We start from the raw sequence: 20448 nt of genomic DNA, 5'->3' as shown, positions 1-20448 counted from the left end.
CCATGAGCTGGTGAATGTCGGGTACTGTAATTGCCTCAGCTGCGGTACCCTGGGAAGAAGCCAATACTACAAATGGATCCAATAACTTCCTCCTGCCCAAACCCAGAGTGACAGGAATTGAGTTTATGCGTACGGCCATCGCCTGGGGAAGTGACGGACAGAGATTTCTCGTGGAGCTAGGGTGGGACGACAGTCAAATCTGAAACTTGGGTGCAATTGTTAGTGGTCAGAAGGTGACTCGACCGAGATCAGTTGCTCCCCCATAAATTGGCTGCTCTCAGCCAGGCAATGGTGCAACAAAGCAGTGAAGGGGCAAATTCAATGGAATGGATAGGAGTAGAAATAATATCAGGGCTGAAGTAAAATAAAGGAGAGCAAAGATTTGAATTGCAAATGATCAGAGCGAACATTTCATTTTCAGCCTGTGGTCCAGTTTACTGTAAGCACCTGAAATGTCAGTTGACCCAATACATAGTTAGACCAACCTAACCTCCAGAACTCTTAATCCGAGTATCTACTGTTTCTAAAAAAAAACTATCTCAACAAAGCACTGGTTTTAAAGCAACCGTTTCATAAAGCTTGTGTTTTTTCCACTTTTTGTTTAATTCATTCACGGGACATGGGCATCGCTGGCTGGCCAGTATTTATTGCCCATCCCCAGTTGCCCTAGAGCAGTTGAGAGTCAACCACATTGCTGTGGGTCTGGAGTCACATGAAGGCCAGACCGGGTAAAGATGGTAAATTTCCTCTCCTGAAGCGCATTAGTGAACCAGATGGGTTTTTCCGACAATCGATTCATGGTCATCAGTAGATTCTTCATTTCAGATACTATTTATTGAATTCAGATTCCAACATCCGCCGTGGCGAGATTGGAACGCAGGTCCCCTGAACATTAGCTGAGTTGTTTGATTAATAGTATAGCGATAATACCCCTGGGCCATCACCTCTTTACATGAAGCGGTCTGCAAAGGATTTGTTTTCTGCTTGTTCTCGCTTGCATGTACTTTCAACTGAATCAAAAGCAAATTAAATAATGTCCTAAGATTCTCGATTAATCCAATGCTTGCTTTTACACGCACACACGCATGCACTCACACACACACACACACACACGCACCCACTCTCTCACACACACATGCGCGTGCACACACATACACACATGCACAGACACACTCACATACATCCACACTCATGCACACACACACACACATCCACACGCATGCACACACACACAGATGCACACACAAACACACATATATATTATATATATAAATACATATATAATATATAAAATTTGCCCAATTAACCAACAGTGCACCTTGCAACATTTCCAAATCTGCCATTGGAAGGAGCACAGGGGCTGAATGGGTTAGCTCCTGGTCCCCATGTTACCTAACACGGCCTCTTTACGTGTCTGATTATTGGTATCACGTATGTAATCCTATTGTTCATGACTCAATGCAGCTGATATCTCATTTGGGTAATAGATTCTAATGACTTCCTAGGAAACGTGTTGCCCTTGTTGCAGGATCTGCAGCCGGTAACTCCCCAGTGTGCCGCTTCTTACCAGCAGTGTCACAGTGTCTGTGTGTTATTTTTATACATATATATAGACATTTTAGTAGCACAGATCCTACATGGCGTGTGGTTTTACCGAGTGAGCTTTCCTTTTAAAATTTCAATTAGAATTAGGTCAGCATGCGATGAAGAGGAATTTATAATTTTAATTATCCATAACTCCCAATTAAACCTCACCATCTGCTCATCCCAACATAGATATTTTCCTGGCGGATACAAACAGTGGCACTTAAAAAGTATAAATCCGTCTGTTGTTTGTGCTTTTCATCAGTCTGTCCATCTTCCTGGCAACATCAATCAGAAGAGGTTTGACCTTTATTGTCTTTGTGCCGATGAGTATTCAGTGTAACGGTAAAATAGTTTTATATTGTGAGTATAGAGTCATAGAGATATAGAGCAAAGAAACAGGCTCTTTGGCCCAACTCGTCCATGCCGACCATGTTTCCTAAACTGAACTAGTTCCATTTGCCTGTATTTGGCCCATAACTCTCTAAACCTTTCCCATCCATGTGCCTGTCCGAATGTCTTTTAAATGTTGTAATTGTACCCACCTCTACCACCTTACCTGACAGTTCATTCCGTACACGCACCACCCTCTGTGTGAAAAGATTGCTCCCCAGGTCCCTTTTTAATCTCCCACCCTCCCCCCTCATCTTAAACCTATGTCCTCTACATTTGGACTACCTATCTTGGGGAAAAGACCATGGGCATTCACCTTATCTATACCCCTCAAGATTTTATAGACCTCTGTAAGGTCACCCCTCATCCTCCTATATGCCACAAAAAATGTCCTAGCCTTTCCAGCTTCTTCTTATAATTTAAACCTTCCAGTCCTGGTGATATCCTTGTAAATCTTTTTTGCACTCTTTAATGACATTTTAATAACACATTTAACAATATTCTTCCTATAGCAGGGCGAGCAGAATTGTACACAGTACTCCGAATGTGGCTTTACCAATGTCTTGTGCAGTTGTAACATAGCATCCTAACTCCTGTACTCAATGTCTCTCCCATAGTCGAAAATTGGGACCAAAAGACAAACTGCTGGAAAATCTCGGTAGGTCAAGCAGCAGGTCTGACTAAGGGTCAACTGGACTTGAAACATCAGCCCTTTTCTTACAGATGATGCCAGATCTGCTGAGATTTTCCGGCATTTTCTCTGTTGGTTTCAGATTCCAGCATCCGCAGTAATTTGCTTTTATCCAGAAGAAAGTTGGAATATGCCAGATTTATCATTGCCCCCCGCTCCATCCCATGCTTCATTCACTTCCACATTCAAACATTCAAAGTTCACTTTGTGGCCACGCTTACTGCCTTGAACATACTTGGTGTGATAATGTCACTGACACTGCCTCTTAGGGCTCAGGTGGAGGCACAGTTTGCGCAGATGACATTTCCAAAAACCATCAGCCGGCAGCCCCGTTGCTGCTATATGTTTGGAAGTGGCATCCAAACGTCAGCTCATTTAACAGCAACGAGGAACCACGAGTGGAGCAGAACCTGGTGCCAGGCTCAGATACAGAGCAAGAGTTGTCCTTGGTGCTGAAATCACAAACTAAGTGATCGGGCCTTTTGTGTTGAAATGTCGACCACTTCACAATGAGCATTTGTCCTAGTCACAGGTGAAAACGAAGCTTATATTTATATGAAAGTCTGGAGCATATCACGAACACCATTGAAATTTAGTTAACCCTTAGACTGCCCAGGGAAGCCACTTCATTGCTGACCCTCCCACTGTTATCAGTTTTCAACAATGAAATAATTCACCTAGAATATTGTGTGCGGTTTTGGTCTCCTTTTCTGAGGAAAAATGTTCTTGCTCTCGAGGGAATGCAGTGAAAGTTTACCAGGCTGACTCAAGGGATGACGGGACTGATGTATGAGGAGAGATTGACTAGGTTAGGATTGTTTTCGCTGGAGTTCGGATGAATGAGGGGATCTCATAGAAATTTATAAAATTCTAACAGGATTAGACAAGGTAGAGGCAGAGAGAATGTTTCTGATGGTGGGGGAGTTCAGAACCAGGGGTCACATGCCGAGCAGATAGGGTAGACCATTTAGGGCAGAGATGAGGAGACATTTCTAAAGAATGGTGAGCCTGTGGAATTTATTATCACAGGAAGTAGTTGATGCCAAAACATTGAATGTATTCAAGAGATGACTGGATACAGCACTTGGGACGAATGGGATCAAAGGTGATGGGGGAGAAAGTAGGATTAGGCAGTTCGGTGGGCCAATCAGCCATGATCGTGGTGAATGGTGGAGCAGGCTAGAAGGGCTGAATGGCCTCCTCCTGCTCCTATCTTCTATGTTTCTTAAGGTTTAAATAAATGCTGGAAATCCTTAACAAATTAGGCAGAATCCATGGAGATGTCAAGGATCTTTGAATTCCAGCAAACTCACACTGGTATTGTAGTAATAATGCTTACCCCAAGATCAGGAATAAGGTTAACACCTGACTAAATTAATCCTGTCAAGTATAATTTTGTATTAAGATTTAAGAATTAACTTTCTTTCCAATGTGTGCCCGGCTCTCTCCCTGTTTTCTCAATTTTTTTTGCAACTTTGAGTGTACAACACCTATTCTAAATTTTCCTGGCATGTTTTGACTCTTGATGTAAGTAAAATTTAAACCTTCTTACTAGATTTATTTTTCTACCTCCTATTGTCCATTTTGCACGTTCTTGAAGAAAGGGGCACTCACTGGCTGTTGCTGGGAGTTAGGGTTGGCATGCTCGTATCTGCAATGCGACCTGTCAGTCACACAGGCTTTATTCATCAGAAGTGGAAAGGACAGCAATTATACTCAAACACTCACAAATACTATCTGCAAAAATAAAATTATCCGTATATTAAGAAAGTTAAAGCACTTTGTCACCAATAATATTCACCATTGACAGTGCCTGGTCATATGTATGCTTGACAAATTGCCTATATAATATGTGTATATAAATTATATATGGTCAATGCAAACGATGTATACTTTCATATTATACACAGCAATATCTTGATTTGATTTATTATGGTCACTTGTATTAGTATGCAGTGAAAAGTATTGTGTCTTGCTCAACCAAGCGTACCTACATAGAGAAGGAAAGGAGAGAGTGCAGAATGTAGTGTTGCAGTCATGGCTAACGTGTAGACAAAGATCAACTTAGTACGAGGTAGATCCATTCGAAAGTCAGACGGCAGTAGGGAAGAAGCTGTTCTTGAGTCGGTTTGTACACGACCTCAGACTTTTGTATCTGTTTCCCGCTGGAAAAAGGTGGAAGAGAGAATGTCCAGGGTGCACCAGGGTCCTTGATTATTGAAGCAACTATCAAAATTGAAAGATAATTATGGATGATCATCCCATTCTAATTCGTCCATTTTGAAAAACGTTAAAGTCCCCCAATCATACAGTTCAATTCTTTCTTAAATGCCTCCTCTGCCTGACCTGGAAATTCCATAGTTTCTTGAAGAAAAATTTCTGGATGGGCCCTCAAGCTCAAACCTGTGTCCTTTGTTTTAGCCCTCGCAGTTTAATTTAAGATGATATTTTATGAACTCCACTCTCTGAACACACTTGTACACATTTGTAAAATTGCCTCTCGGGTGCCTCTTTTCCTTATAAGTCTGACCACTGTTAGAGTGGAGGGGGGGGCATCTCTTCTATGCGCAAGCTCAGTGCTTGAGTGTCTCCTTGATGACCAGAACTGGTCGCAGTGTTCAGCGTGAGACCTGACCATGTCTTACTCATATATTACCTCATTGATGGCCTCAGATGAATAAACATTTGTTCGTATATAGTAAGCTGCGATTGTGGAGCTAAAACAGGACAGAAATGTCATCAAAACCTCAAGAAAAGGTCATTATTTCAGGATATATTTTTGTTTTGTGAGGAGTTCAATCATTAAGCCCCATTATTCTTCCTTAGTCAACAATTCAAAAATTGGTAAGCATGATGAGTCACTGCAAAATGAATCAGCACAAATCCATACTTACTAAACAGAATCCAAGGTTAGACATAAACAACAAAAACAGAAAAATGCTGAAAAATCTCAGCAGGTCTGACTGCATCTGTGGAGAGAATAGAGCCAATGTTTCGAGTCACGCTAACCCTTTGTCAGAGCTATATAAATTTTAGAGACAGGCGTAATATTGTTGAAATGAATCATAGAGAACCCCTACAGTGCAGAAGGAGGCCATTTGGCCCATCGAGTCTTCACCGACCACAATCTCACCCGGGCCCTCCCCCCACAACCCCACGCAAACACCCAAGCTAGTCCCCCTGACAGTAAAGGGCAATTTAGCGTGGCCAATCCACCTAACCCAAACACCTTTGGACAGTGAGAGGAAATCAGAGGAAACCCACGCAAACACGAGGAGAATGTGCAAACGCCACACAGACAGTGACCCATGCTAGCAATCGATACCGGGTCCCTGGTGCTGAGATGCAGCAGTGCTAACCACTGTGCTACCGTGCCGTATTTACATAATTTTGAGTATTTATGAGTTTTTACTGTTTGAGTCTAAGTTCCCACTCGTAGGATCACAGAATCCCCACAGTGCAGAAGAGGGTATTCAGCCCATCGAGTCTGCACCAACTCTCTGAAAGAGCAACTTACCCAGGCTCTCCTGCTGCCCTATTCACATAAACCCACACATTTCCCATGGCTAATCCATCTATCCTACACATCTCGGGACATTAGCACGGTCAATCTACCTAATCCGTACATCTTTGGACTGTGAGAGGAAACCGGAGGAAATCCACGCAGGCACAAGGAGAAAGTGCAAACTCCACAAAGAGAGTGACCCGAGGCCGGAACTGAACCCGGGTCCCTGGCGCTGTGCGGCAGTAGTGCTAACCACTGTGCCACCATGCTGCCCCTGCTCATGTGCTGTAAAGGTGATGAACCAGGGCCATGAATCACAATCCACAGTAAATGCAGAAGGCGGCCATAATATTGCAACACCAAAACTAAAAATCTAAGTGAGCAAGTGAAAATAATCCTTGACGATGTAAAGGTTTTGGCTCTAAGTTTAACTTAACTGCAGAAAATTGAGCTCCAGGGTGACAGAATGAGACTTTAGCCTCAATGTGCTTCTATAAACCATCTCGTATAATTCTTCTCATTCGTGGAAATTAGATTAGGAAGGAGTCAGGATGTTGTTGAGGCCTACTTAATTATTTGTTTTAAAGGATTTAAATTTGTCTGCGAGAAGATTATTTTACGCGGATATGTATGTGCGTGGGAGTGCAAGACATATTCAGTTATGTTTACTATTTAATGTAGAAAAATGTTTCAAACTTTTGGCATGAAGCAGTGAGCAAGTGATGCTAAATGACTGGTTCAGCATTCAGGGAGATGGAAGTAATTTAAGGCTACTTTGATGTCCTGCTGCAGATTTTGCACATTTCTATTATGAGTGCAATTTCCTTATGGAAACGCGGCAATGATTCAGCAGAGGAGCTGGCTGGCCTATTAAGCGGCTAAGGTGAAATACAGGCCGTAATTTAATCGAGTCATGAAAGCTGAAAAGAGGAAGCTTGTGGAATGTCAGCAGAATTCAGAGACTGAGCCTCTTCGCGTGCCAGCAATATTTTATTCTGTGTGATGGACAAGGCACTATTCTCTTTAGTGCCTCGATGCTGACTCGGCCAGTTGTGTCAAGGAGGCATCTCGCTTGGCCTGTTCTTGGTCTGCTGAGCTCAGTTTTCCTGGAACAACTTGAATCGACTCCCAAAGTGCTCTTGTATCACGTGGATTTTTCTGCTATCCCTTTTCCTCGGGACATAACGCGGGAATACGTGAGGGCAATGGGGGAGAGACGGCCACACAAGGAACAGCCGCAATCAAGTGACTGCGGACCTCCTTAGCTTCGGTGTGTGGGATCCAAAATTAATGACGAAGGCTCCGTTAGAGTGATTGGGATTAAGTAAACCTGTTGAACATCGGCTGCCTCAGGAAGAAAGTCAGGCCCTTTTTTAAACAAATTTATTCTTTGGTGGGACGTCGGCTGTCAAAGGACGGCAGGTTTCCTTCCACAATGGACATGTGGTACAATGGTTAGCACTGCTGCCTCACCGCGCCAGGGACCCAGATTCAATTCTGGCCTCAGGCCACTGTCTGTGTGGAGTTTGTACATTCTCCCCATGTCTGCGTGTGTTTCCTCCGAGTGCCCCGGTTTCCACCCACAATCCAAAGATGTGCAGGTTGGGTATATTGGCCATGCAAAAGTGCACCTTAGTATTCAAAGATGTGCATGTTAGGTGGATTGGCCATGCCTTGGTGTCAGGGCATTAGTGGGTAAAATACCTGAGGTTATTAGTGCCTGAGGGGGATTGTCAGTGCAGGTTTGATGGGCCGAATGGCCTCCTCCTGCACTGTAGGGGCTCTTAAAAAAAAATTGGTGAACCAGATGGGTTTTTGCAGCAATCATTTTTGTTAACAGCATTACTAAGACTAGCTTTTCAATTTCACTGAGTTTAAATTCTGTCAGCTGCGACGGTGGGATTTATAATACTCCCTAGAGCATTAGCCCGATTGCTGGGCCAGTGACATTACCACTGTGCCACCATCTCCCCCCCAACAAGCCTTTTCCACCATTCAGTTTGGGTATAGCTGATCTGTACCTCATCGACTTCCATCTTCCTTTGGACCCTTAACCCTCGACGCTCCTTCATAGAATCACAACATTTTACAACAAGGGAAGAATGCCACTCGGCCTATCGTCCCTGTTCCAGCCCAGTTTAATCTCTTCCCCCAAGTTTTTCCCCTGAACCTGTCAAATTTCTGAACTAAGCTCTACCCAGCTCCTTTTGGGTGCAACTTAAATTACCCCACGATCCGCAACCTTTGTAGGAGGGAAGGTAGGGTGGGTGATTCTAGATTATTGTTACATCTTCTACAGAGAGAGATGGTTAAGATGTAAGTTTACAGATAAGTTGTTAATTGAAGAGAAACTTTTCCCTGTCATTTTGCATCAATTTATCTATCCTTGACCCATCTGGCCAAACACACAGTCTGTTCGGTATGGGCCCCCTGGCCATTTGAGTAATATTGATATCAGCATGTTAATAATTGCTTTTTTGATTTTGTGACCCCCCCGCTCCTGATGATTAATTGTCAGCTGATTGTTTGCACGCATTATTATTAGATTTTAAATACAGAACGTGAAGCAAGAGCACAGGCAGAGCTCTCCCCATCAACCCTCGCTCTCCTGAGCTTATCTTTGTGAAAGTAATCTTGTCATTATATAACATAATTTTATTGAGAACTGAGGCACCATTCAATTGGACAGCAGTTAACGGAACTGTCGCAGAATCACGCACGCTCGATCCCACATTAATCAGATCTTATCCGCCGTTGCTTATAAACATGGCTTTCGCACTACTGCACCCAGTTCTGGGCACCATACTTGAGGAAGGATGTGTAGGTAATGGAGAGAGAGTACAGAGGAGATTCGCAGAAAGGATTCCAGGGATAAAGATCTGTAGCTGTAGATTGGAGAGGTTTGCGACCGTCTCCCGTGGAGGGAAAAGGGCTGAGAAGAGACTTGACAAAGAGACTCAAGATCCTGAAGGGTATGGACAGGGTAAATAGTGAGAGACTGTTCCCACTCAAGAGAGAATCAAGAACCAGATGGCATAGATTCAAAATAATGGGCCAAAGGAGTGGAAGAGATGGGAGGAAAATTTTTTCCCACCCAAAGGGTGTTGGCATCCAGAACGAACTTCCTGAGAAGGCGGTGGAGGTAGGTTCAATCAAGGTATCGGAAAGGGTTGCTTTCTGAAAAGGAATTAAGTGCAAGGTTACAGGGAAAAGGAGTGGGACTAGGTTGAATGCTCTCTCAGAGAGCTGGTGCCAACTCGATGGGCCGAATGGCCTCCATCTGCACTGTAATGATTTTCTGTGAAGAGAATTGACTTAGGGTCATGGGGACTAAATACTCTCGATTAGAAGGAAGGTAGGAATAATGGAAGGTAGAGTATCGAGAAAGGTCACTGTCTCCTTCTCACTAGATTTGCCACCTGGCTCTTTCTCGACAGAGAAATGGTCCGACTGAAGGATTGATGAGGGGTTGTCTAGTCTTACACAGGATGCCCATTAAATTGACCGAGCCTCTGGACCACGTCCTGCTTTTTAAACAGCCGGCGCGAGGAGAAGCTAGGTCGCCCTCGTCTGAGATGGCATGAGGATTCCAGAGAGGTGTATTGTGCGAGTGAGGATTCAGAAGTGTCATTGTTTTCAGTCTCGGCTAATGTGGGGTTAAAAATACCTGCGAACAAGTTGACCGTCGCGGTGTGAGTGCAAGTACGAGGTGGCTTTGGGAAGAAAGGGGTGGCTCGGGGCTGATTACGTTTGTCCTTGTTGCTAGTTGTAGAAGATGGAGCAATTAGCGTGGACAATCACACTTTGCGTTCTTTCATTTGGGTAGAAGGGTTTGGCAGCTTGATTTGATGGCTGTATTGATTCAATATGACAATAAGTTACGTGAGCTGATTCCCATTCTTAAAATCTTTATCTGTCCTGGAAGCAATGACAGGACAAGTGTTTTGAGGCAGTTGCTGCACTTCCTGCCTGCACTTGAAGGCACGGATGGTATTTGTTCTTTGAGTTGTGTTCCCTTGTGCCTGTCTTAGAGCTGGGCGCTCCATTCCCCTGTGGCTGACGTCTCTGTGCCTGTCGACCATCACAAGTGCACATCAGATGGTGCAATGACGTGGCCAAAGGAGTATACTTAAACCAGCAAACAAAAAAAAAAGAGAAAGGTCCTGAGATCATTTCAGAGAAGTCACAGGAGCAACCTCTCGAGCTTGCTTGAGCCGACTGCAGTAAGTGTTAGGGCGAGATCACCCGATCTTGGGACGAGACGTTTTTATCTGCCGCAGCATTTTAAAAAAATGCGCTTCCTCCCAGGTAAGAGAGTTAAAGGAGAGGGTGCAGGGGAGGAGGGGGAAGAGGGGGGGTGGTGGAGGGCAGTTTGTCATCCACTCAAAAGTGCTAACATCTCAATAGCTCTGAAACGTTGATATTTTTTCTGACTGTGGCCAAGTTTTGGCTTTGCTGGGATATCCTAGTGCTGGCTGGCTGCTGATGCTGTGTGAGAAATGCGTCTCTGATTCACGCTGACCGGTCCAGGCTTTCAGGCCTTTGATTTTCAATATTTTCCAAGAAGGTATTTTATTTCTGGAGTCCTCCCAAGTTTTTTTCTGTGCCCCGGTCATATAAGCACGCACGAGTGTAGATAAGTTACAAGCGAGTCAATTGTCATTCTTTTTAGTCTGTCTTACTGTTGCTGTGGATTATTTGTCTTTCCTACACACTGGTTGTCTGACACCTCCCCATACAGTAGGGCGCGTTTTACTCTGACCTAATCTCCAATGTGTGCCTTTTTACAACAATTCCTAGCCAGTCCACAGCCTCCAGCCTCTAGACTAATTGTCGTGGGAGAGTCGGCGTTCTTGCCTAGTATTTAAAATCTTGTGAGTGACCTTGCTGCCCAAGTGGGACAGTAGCATAGTGGCTAGCACTGCTGTCTCGCATCACCAGGGACCCGGGTTCGATTCTGGCCTTGGGTCAATGTCCGTGTGGAGTTTGCACATTCTCCCCGTGTCTGCGTGGGTTTCCTCTGGTTTCCTCCCACAGTGTGAAAGATGTGCAGGTTAGGTGGATTGACCATGCTGAATTGCCCTTGAGGCCAGAATTTCACCGGCCCGCCCGCCCCAAAATTGGGGTGGGTGAGGCTGGAAGAACGGATTTCTCAGTTGGTCTCACCCTGGCGAGGACATAATATTCCACCTCTCGTGTTCAAAGATATGCTGGTTAGGTAGATTGACTATGGTAAATAGGGAGGATTACGGGGATAGGGCAGGTGGAGGGTGACCTGGGTGGGATTTCAGAGAGTTGGTGCGGACTTGATGGGCCAAATGGCCTCCTTTGGCACGGTAGGGATTCTACGGTTCTAAGTTCCTTTCCCTACTTCAGACTGAGGACACTCAATATGTGTGTTCAGCTTTTTAAAAAAAGGATAAGAACGCGAAGGTAGATTTGCACTGACACAAAGACATCCTGAGTAAAGCTGTGGAGGTTGATGTGTTGGCAAAGCGGGGGTTAAACTGCAGCCTGTGAGGCAGCCAGCCAGCAGCTGGTGAGAAAGTAAGCTGTCTCGCAAAGAGCCTTATGAGCGCAGGCTAAGGAGCTGGTCATACACTTCAAACTAGATTCCCTCTGTACCCCCAGCGATTTGAAGGGTTTGTGCGATATGGAGGTTCTATATCACAGGTTATAGTTTCTTTAAATGAGAGTAGAATGAGGAAGATGGACGTCTCTTTGAACCACAGAAGAAAAACTGTTCAAAACAGTCTTTTGTTGGAACAGAGTGTGCAAATACTGTGGAGCTTTAGTATGGTCCTCTAAAAACGGGTGAAGGCCCATTCAGTCAAATCCTTTGTGAGTGAATTACAATTACAAATTGAATGGTTAACTTTGTGGGTTTAGTCTTTAATTTGAGCGACGTTCTATCGAATATCAACAACGCTGGTCGCTGTGCTTTCAGAGGGGTTTGTTATGAAGCAGGTTACAAGTGACCTGGACGGCGGCAGCACCAGATCATGTTCGATGCTGCCAGGCACCCATTAAGGGCGCCTCACGAATGCAAGTTGTTGTTGTTGTTGTTGTTGTTGTGATGTTCTGAAAAGCAGCCATCAGCTCAGCTCCAGGAATTGTGTTCTCACCTCCCTCTCCCACCCTCACACTCTGCTGTGATGGAACATCACTTCTTTTCTCACAACGTTGGGCCTCCTCCTCCCCAAAGCCTCTTAAAATCAATATTTGGAAAATGAAGAATAAAAATGAGGATTTCAGATTTTTTTTTTAATATCATTTCACTCGGCTTTGCCATCAGGGTATGAGGATCAAAAAAAGAACTAAAGCCATAAAGATCAGTTGGTTTTTAGTATGAGCACTGCTCCTATTTGGTTCTGCAGCCTACACGCTGACGTGAGGTATTACGACCTGACGTTACAGCACTTCATTTACAGCTTATGTGCTGTTCACTGTCAACCTCTTATTCTCAAAAGGTTTGACAAAGGGTCATCTGGACTCAAAACGTCAGCTCTTTCCTTTCCTTACAGTTGCTTCCAGACCTGCTGAGATTTTCCAGCGGGTTTCCTTTGGGTTCTCTGTTGTCAAGCTCTCTCTGTGCTCCATTCTCCTCTCTCTCTGCGCTGGCTGGCCAAGTTGGAAGCTTTTAGTCTCAGTGGGTCAAAGAGTTAATGCTCTATGGATAGTTAAGCCGAGGCTGTCAATATTTGTAGCCAAATCCGATGCTTTACTCGTTCGAGCGTGGGATCAGATGAAGTTACACACGTGCCACGTATGGGAGAGAGGGAAGAGCAGAGTGAGCCGGGGAATACAAGAGGTTGTGAAAGGCAATTATAGTGCTTAATATAACTCCTTCCTCTTTATATCCCTCTGCCTAACACAAGAACGTCAATTCTCACTTTGCTTCTCTTTCGCTCATGTAACATGTTAGCCTGAAGTCCACTCATCCAAAGTTACAGCGGCTGACAGAAGCATTTCAGAACTCACAACATCTGAGGCGCCTGTTCAATTAGGAAAATGAAGGGAGTCTCCAGCACAGAAGTGAGGGGGCTTAAGAGCATCGAGACAGTAGGGCGGGGGACAGGGTTGAGTCTTTTAAGCTGATTAAAATCGCCAATTTATTTGATGGTAAGAGTTGATGGAGGGGTATCTTGAAGTTTGTTGAGGCGGCGAGGGGGGTGGGGAGCAGTTTTAGTTATAATTTGCCAGCAGAAGATATCGTTCTTTTCGCAGCTCTGGACCTGATGTCAAGTTGTTCATAGTAATTAATTTTCAAATAAAATCGGTACACAGATCGTTCAGACAAGTTAGATGTGTCGCTTCACAATAAAAGAGATTCTGGAAATCTGTTGTGTACATAAAAAAAGAAAATGCAGGAACCTCTGAGCAGAGCAGATAGGAAAGACAAGAGTCACAGATAAAACTCCTGCCCAGTGCTAACCCAGCCTCCAGTTCCATTCTGACATCTCTTTGTTTTAGCTAACCAATCTGTCCCGCAGGTAGAGGTTGTACCAACCAGGCTTAAGAACAAGGGACATGTATCCAGTACTATTTCTGATAACAGTAAATCACAAATGTTCTTCTTGGTTGTGACACGTAAACTGTTCATTGCACTTAAAGGCAAAATTTGATTTGTTTTATTATTGCCACATGTATTGGCAGTGAGTGAAAAGTATTGTTTCTTGCACACTATACAGTGAAAGCATAGCGTTCACAGAGAAGGAAAGGAGCGAGTGCGGAATGTAGCATTACAGGGCAGTACGGTGGTACAATCGTTAACACTGATGCCTCACAGTGCCAAGGACTCGTGTTCAATTCTGGCCACAGGTCACTGTCTGTGTGGAGTTTGTACTTCCTCCCTGTGTCTGCGTGGGTTTCGTCCGGGTGCTCCGGTTTCCTCCCACAGTCCAAAGATGTTAGGTTGGTTGGTTGTGCTAAATTGCCACTTAGTTACAGGGAGAACATAAGAACATAAGAAATAGGAGCAGGAGTAGGCCATCTAGCCCTTTGAGCCTGCCTCGCCATTCAATAAGATCATGGCTGATCTGAAGTGGCTCAGTTCCACTTTCCCGCTTTCTCCCCATAACCCTTAATCCCCTTGCCTACCAAAAACCTATCTACCCGCGTCTTAAATATATTTAGCGAGGTAGCCTCCACCACTTCAACGGGCAGAGAATTCCAGAGATTCACCACCCTTTGAGTGAAGAAGTTCCCCCTCAACTCTGTTCTAAACTGCACCCCCCCTCTTATCTTGAGGCTGTGCCCCCTAGTCCTGCTGTCCTTTCTGAGATTTACAAGGTAAATGCTTGGGGTTGCAGCAGTAGGGCCTGGGTGGAATTTTTGTCTGTGCAGGCTAGATGGGCCAAATGGCCTCCTTCTGCACTGTAGGGATTCAATACTGAAGTCATGGCTAGGGTGTAGAGAAAGATCAACTTAATGCAAGGTAGATCCATTCAAAAGTCTGATGGCAGCAGGGAAGAAGCTGCTCTGAAGTCAGTTGGTACGTGACCTCAGACTTTTGTATCCTTTCCCGCTGGAAGAAGGTGGAAGAGAGAATGCCCGGGGTGCGTGCGGTCCTTGATTATGCTGGCTGCTTTTCCGAGGCAGCGGGAAGTGTAGACAATGTCAGTGGGTGGGAGGCTGGTTTGAGTGATGGATTGGGTTTCGTTCACAATTCTTTTTAGTTTCTTGCGTTCTTGGACAGAGCAGGAGCCATACCAAGCTGGGATACAACCAGAGAAAATGAACAACATTTGGACTGAGTAGAAAATCCTCCCTGATATGTTTAAAGTACACACCCTCTGCCCCCCACCACCCCTGCCCTTGTGCCAATGTGACCATGGGTGGGATTTTTCTCCCTCTCTACATTGTGTTTGGCAGAGGTGGCAGCGCACCTTAGTGTCAGGGGGGACAAGCTAGGGTAAATGCATGAGGTTATGGGAATGCAGCCTGGGAGGGATTGTGGTCAGTGCAGATGTGATGGGCCGTATGGCCTCCTGTGTTGTCGGACTCTATCCATCCATCTGTCATCTGGTTTGTATCATATAAGACCATAAGAACATAAGACTATAAGACATCGGGGTAGAATTAGGCCACTCGGCCCATCGAGTCTGCTCCGCCATTCAATCATGGCTGATATTTTTCTCATCCCCATTCTCCTGCCTTTTCCCCATAACCCCTGATCCCCTTATTAATCAAGAACCCATCTATCTCTGTCTTAAAGACATTCAATGACCTGGCCTCCACAGCCTTCTGAGGCAAAGAGTTCCATAGATTCACTACTCTCTGGCTGAAGAAATTCCTCCTCATTGCTGTTTTAAAGGATTGCCCCTTTAGCGTGAGGTTGTGCCCTCTGGTTCCAGTTTTTCCTACTGGTGAAAACATCCTTTCCACGTCCACTCCATCCAGGCCTCGCAGTATCCTGTAAGTTTCAATAAGATCCCCCCCCATCCTTCTAAACTCCAACGAGTACAGACCCAAAGTCTTCAACCATTCCTCATAGGACAAGCTCTTCATTCCAGGTTATGCGGTTAGATTGACTCAGTGGCACTGCGGATTCGCCTCAACATAGTTCTCATTTTAAACTTTGAGTTCAGGCAGCAAACTGATCTGAACAGTAGACCAAGGGCTGACAATCCCACCTTTCCTTCCCTAAAATGAAACGCCACAGCACATCAAGGGCCTAGAAATATTGTGTAAAAAGCTTCTTTCTCCAAGTCACTTGCGTTTATGTGACTTCTTTTACACAGTGAAACCTTCCAAGTTGTAAACACTGACAGCGAGCCAAAGAAGGAGATATTAGAACTAAAGATAAAAGCTTGGTCAAATAAGCAGAGTTTGGTCTAAAATGAAGAGTAAGGTTGGAAGGAGCAGAGAGCTTTAAGTGAGGTAATTGCAGAGTTTACGGCCCAAGTGGCCATTAATGGTGATGAGAGCAGAATGGGCATGTATAAGAAGCCAGATTTGATGGAGAGCTCTCATAGTTGTAGGGCAGCAGGAGGTTACAGAGATAGGGAGGAACGAGGCCACAGAGAAAGTCAAACACAAGGATGGAACTTTAATTTATGGATGCATCTCATTCTCCCAGTGGCAGTTTAATAATTGCAGCCACAGAATAACAGTTCAGTCCTATTTGACTGGTTGGCCACTGGACTTCATGCCTTGTTGAATGTGCTGTAATTACCATTATTATGGTAATAATCGTGTCTTTAATGTCGCTGTTCTTCCCCTCTGCAGCCACCACTTCACCTACACCTTGGTCAGGCCACGCGAGGCCATGCAACGAGACCAATCGGCACTATTGTGTGAACGGAGGACAGTGTTTCGTTATCAATGGTATTAATAAACTCTCCTGTCAGTAAGTGAATCCAACCTTTCCTTCATGCTCTTCTTTCCACACGTCTGCTCTTGTGTCGCTGTATAAGGGGTTTTATTGCTGCATATTTTGTTACAAGTGGCGCTGGTCAGCCATTAATAATCCATGTTGAACCGCAGTCTGAGAACATTACTGGAACCCAGATCTTGCATCCCAATTGCAAGAGTGCTGGGAACATTGGAACTAAAGATCCAAATAATTCATCCAGGCAATCACATGACACAACACTAATGAGTCGTTGACTGCTTATGGCACTCAATCTCCACAGTTAGTCTACAATAGACCCAAAGAACAAAGAACAGTACAGCATAGGAACAGGCCTTTTGGCCCTCCAAGCCTGCGCCAATCATGATGCCTGCCTAATCTAAAACTGTATGCACTTACGGAGTCCATATTCTTCCATTCCCACCCTAGTCATATATTCGTCTAAATGCTGCTATCATACCTGCTCCCACCACCTCCCCAGGCAGCAGATTCCAGACATTTACCACCCTCTGTGTAAAAAAAACTCGCCTCGCACATCTCCTCTAAACCTTTCCCTAGATACCAAGTGAGGAAAATCTTCAATGGGGGAGAGCTTTGGTGTCCGAGGTTCTCTCCCAAGCACATGCGACGTCTCATGTTACTTATTACTGGAACCAGGCCATAACACGTGACTGGATTGTCATCACAGCCCCCAGTTTATCAATATGATAGGGCCTTCGTAGGATTCCCAGATATTGTACTTCAAAACCATAATCCTCCCTTTAAAAACAAGACCCGAACTACAACAGCATCCGGCCTCCACTCGAATCATACATTATATTACTTATATAACAATACTTACAAACTCTCCCTTTCACTTTCAACACCACACTGTCACGCTAAAGTCTATGTATAGGCTCAAAAAAGACAGTAGGACTAGGGGGCACAGCCTCAAGATAAAGGGGAGGCGGTTTAGAACGGAGTTGAGGAGGAACTTCTTCACTCAAAGGGTGGTGAATCTCTGGAATTCTCTGCCCGTTGAAGTGGTGGAGGCTGCCTCGCTAAATATTTTTAAGAAGCGGGTTGATGGGTTCTTGATAAAAGAGGGGATTAAGGGTTATGGGGAGAGGGCGGGAAAGTGGAACTGAGCCACGACAGATCAGCCATGATCTTATTGAATGGCGGGGCAGGCTCGAAGGGCTAGATGGCCTACTCCTGCTCCTATTTCTTATGTTCTTATGTTCTTATTTCAATTTGATAAAATTTCAAAACAAGGATGGTTTAAGCTGAAAGTATGTTCATACTGTTTTAGGAGTAAAGTGATAGTGATGGTAGAAGTCAGTGCCTCACCATTGGCTCAAGATTTAAATGCGTATTCACCCAATTGTCAAATCCAAGCCTGAACTGGTTCTTTTATTGTTTAAGTTCTAATTAGCTGATATGTTGTCCAAAAGCTGCATGGCCCACACAGCTGTCCTTTGAACTCCTTCCCATTGTCTTCCTGCTTACATTCAAAGCAGCCACTTGAGAAATATTGGTGTTTTCTCTGCTGTAGTACAATGTGCTTCCCCCTGGCCACTGTCTTGAACAATTTTTGACTATAATACTAACTGGTGAAATAGGGAGTCATTATTTCTGGTTTTTAAGGGAAGCTTTGAACCTTGCTTTATTAAGTGCTTCCTTGACCCACTCAGAATACCCATCAGCTGCCTGCTATATGTGGTACCATTGTAAACGACCCTCTCCAACCATATACACATTCTTGCGTATACAGACATGCACACTTACATGCACTTTCTCATGCACGCACACACACACTCACACTCACATACTCACACACACACATACATTAATTAGTTTAGTACTATAACATGCCTGTAAGAATCAATGCGACATTAATGCATTGAAATCTAGCCTTGGTTATGAATTAAATCTGACATCCCTCATGCTCCACTCCCATCAAAGCACAGATCAGATCATGGTTCCACTCTTTGACTAGGGGTAGCAGATATTGGACACATCAGCAATTGGGTGCTCTGTAATTGACCTCAAAGGCACTGGGGTAAGGGGGCAGGCAGCCACCTTGAGTTCTAATCGTGGCCAATGTTCAGTGACATCTGATAATGTGCATGTGAACTCCAGACAAGGACTATGCCATGTATCTGTGCAAAGCTCATTAAGCCTGTATCTTACATCATTCCCATGACTCAGTACAGTCATACGAATAGATGGGTGACTGGATGACTGGTGCAGCAAAGAAGCTGCCATGTGAGAGAGGGATGAACTTTGCTAGGAACAGCACACTGTTAAACCTATATCCATCCACCACTTCAGATGGACACCAGACCTCTGCAGGTGGCAAGTTGTTTTGTACAATGGACATGCCAAGATAATGAAAATGGGCAGTAAGGACTTGGTGGCTGTAATGGGAAAGAACATTGGGTGGAGTGTAATATGAGTTACTGATTCATTGCCATCCATTTTGCCATGTAACCCAAAGACCAATGTCAATACTATGGTGCTCAGATTAACCCCATCCAATGCAGCTGACATCTCTTGTACGTGGATCTTTAAGCAGAAGCAATTTCCACTCCAAGCAAGCCCTATTTCCATGGCTGTTCCATGCAGTCTAGCTGCTACTAGTAGGTGTAGGCTATCTGGCCCTTTGAGTCTGTTCTGCCAATCAGTATAAGTCTGGCTGATCCTCTATCTCAAAACCTTACTTGCGCTCTCACCCCATACCCCTCAATGTCTAGAAACCTATCTATTTCCTTCTTAAATATATTCAGTGAATTCATAGAATCATAGTACCCCTACAGTACAGAAAGAGGCCACTTAGCCCATCGAGTCTGCACCGACCACAATCCCACCCAGGCCCTATCCCTGTAAACCCACATATTTACCTTGCTAGTCTCCCTGACATTGTAGAAGAATTTAGCATGCCAATCCATCTAACCTGCGCATCTTTGGACTTTGGGAGGAAACCCATGCAGACACAGGGAGAATGTGCAAACTCCACGCAGTCACCCAAGCCAGGAATTGAACCCGGGTCCCTGGTGCTGTGAGGCAGCAGTGCTAACCGCTATGCCACCATACCGCCCCATGGCCTCCACAGCCTTCTGTGGCAGAGAATTCCACAGGTTCACCACTCTCAGATTGAAAAAGTTGTTCCTCATCTCAGTTCTTAACCCGTATCCTGAGACTGTGACCCCTTTTTCTCAACACCTCCCCTCCCCCCGCAGCCAGAGAAAACATCATCCCTGCGTCCAGTCTGTGCAGCCCTGACACAATTTTGATCAGTGTAGCCCAGTCAGTTTGCAGCGTAGACATTATCAGTCCAAAACCAGATCAGCCACAGTGATAAAAATAAACCGGCTCTTCCAGGTCTCTCGTTGCCAAAGTTAAACACTGAGATTGGAATGGCTCGCTCCTCCTGTCAATCCATTCCTGTAGAAACAATCTGAGGCTGACCTAACCCTTGGATAATGTTGAAATTTAAGGAATTGTGTGTGCACACATGCATGTTTAGGAGTGAGGATCTGCCACTCTCAGGAACACATGGGTTATACAGAGAGAAGAAGCCATGCTTTGGGCTGATAGAATGTTTCACAGCACCCTTCACTGTATTAACACATTGCCCATTCCTAGTCTGTAAAGACAGGAGCTCAACCTGCTTTGGGAATGCTTAATTATTCCATGACTGTAGTCTCCCTGTTAGTTTCCAGACAGATCTTGATTTCTCTTTGCTCAGAGTGCTGAAGACCAAGCCTGCCTTCTTCCTCTGTACAAAAGAGAGTGTTGCACGCCCCTCATAGGATCTCAGAGAAATTTATAAAATTCTAACAGGGTAGATTCAGAACGAATATCCCTGATGGTGAGGGAGTCCAGAATCAGGGGATCATAGTTTGAGGATAAGGGGTAAACCTTTTAGAACTGAGATGA

General features: G+C 44.7%; 1 protein-coding gene across 5 annotated transcripts in view; it reads left to right on the top strand.

The window, feature by feature from the left end:
- nrg1 (neuregulin 1) overlaps nucleotides 1-20448 on the top strand; it is a 204323-nt gene that overhangs the window by 145435 nt on the left and 38440 nt on the right. For 4 of the 5 annotated variants that reach the window (XM_080195081.1, XM_080195057.1, XM_080195063.1 and 1 more), the window contains one exon: nucleotides 16404-16524. In XM_080195081.1, coding sequence (XP_080051207.1) covers nucleotides 16404-16524 — 121 coding nt within the window. Of the gene's footprint in view, nucleotides 1-11906; nucleotides 12015-16403; nucleotides 16525-20448 lie in introns of those variants that run through there. The other variant, XM_080195090.1, reaches the window with a different exon arrangement.

The sequence above is a fragment of the Carcharhinus amblyrhynchos genome, chromosome 1 (genome assembly GCF_965287045.1).
Source record: "Carcharhinus amblyrhynchos chromosome 1, sCarAmb.v2.hapA, whole genome shotgun sequence".
Classification (NCBI taxonomy): domain Eukaryota; kingdom Metazoa; phylum Chordata; class Chondrichthyes; order Carcharhiniformes; family Carcharhinidae; genus Carcharhinus; species Carcharhinus amblyrhynchos.
The sequence above is the reverse complement of the archived record's forward strand: the minus strand, read 5'-3'. Positions and strand labels throughout refer to the sequence as shown.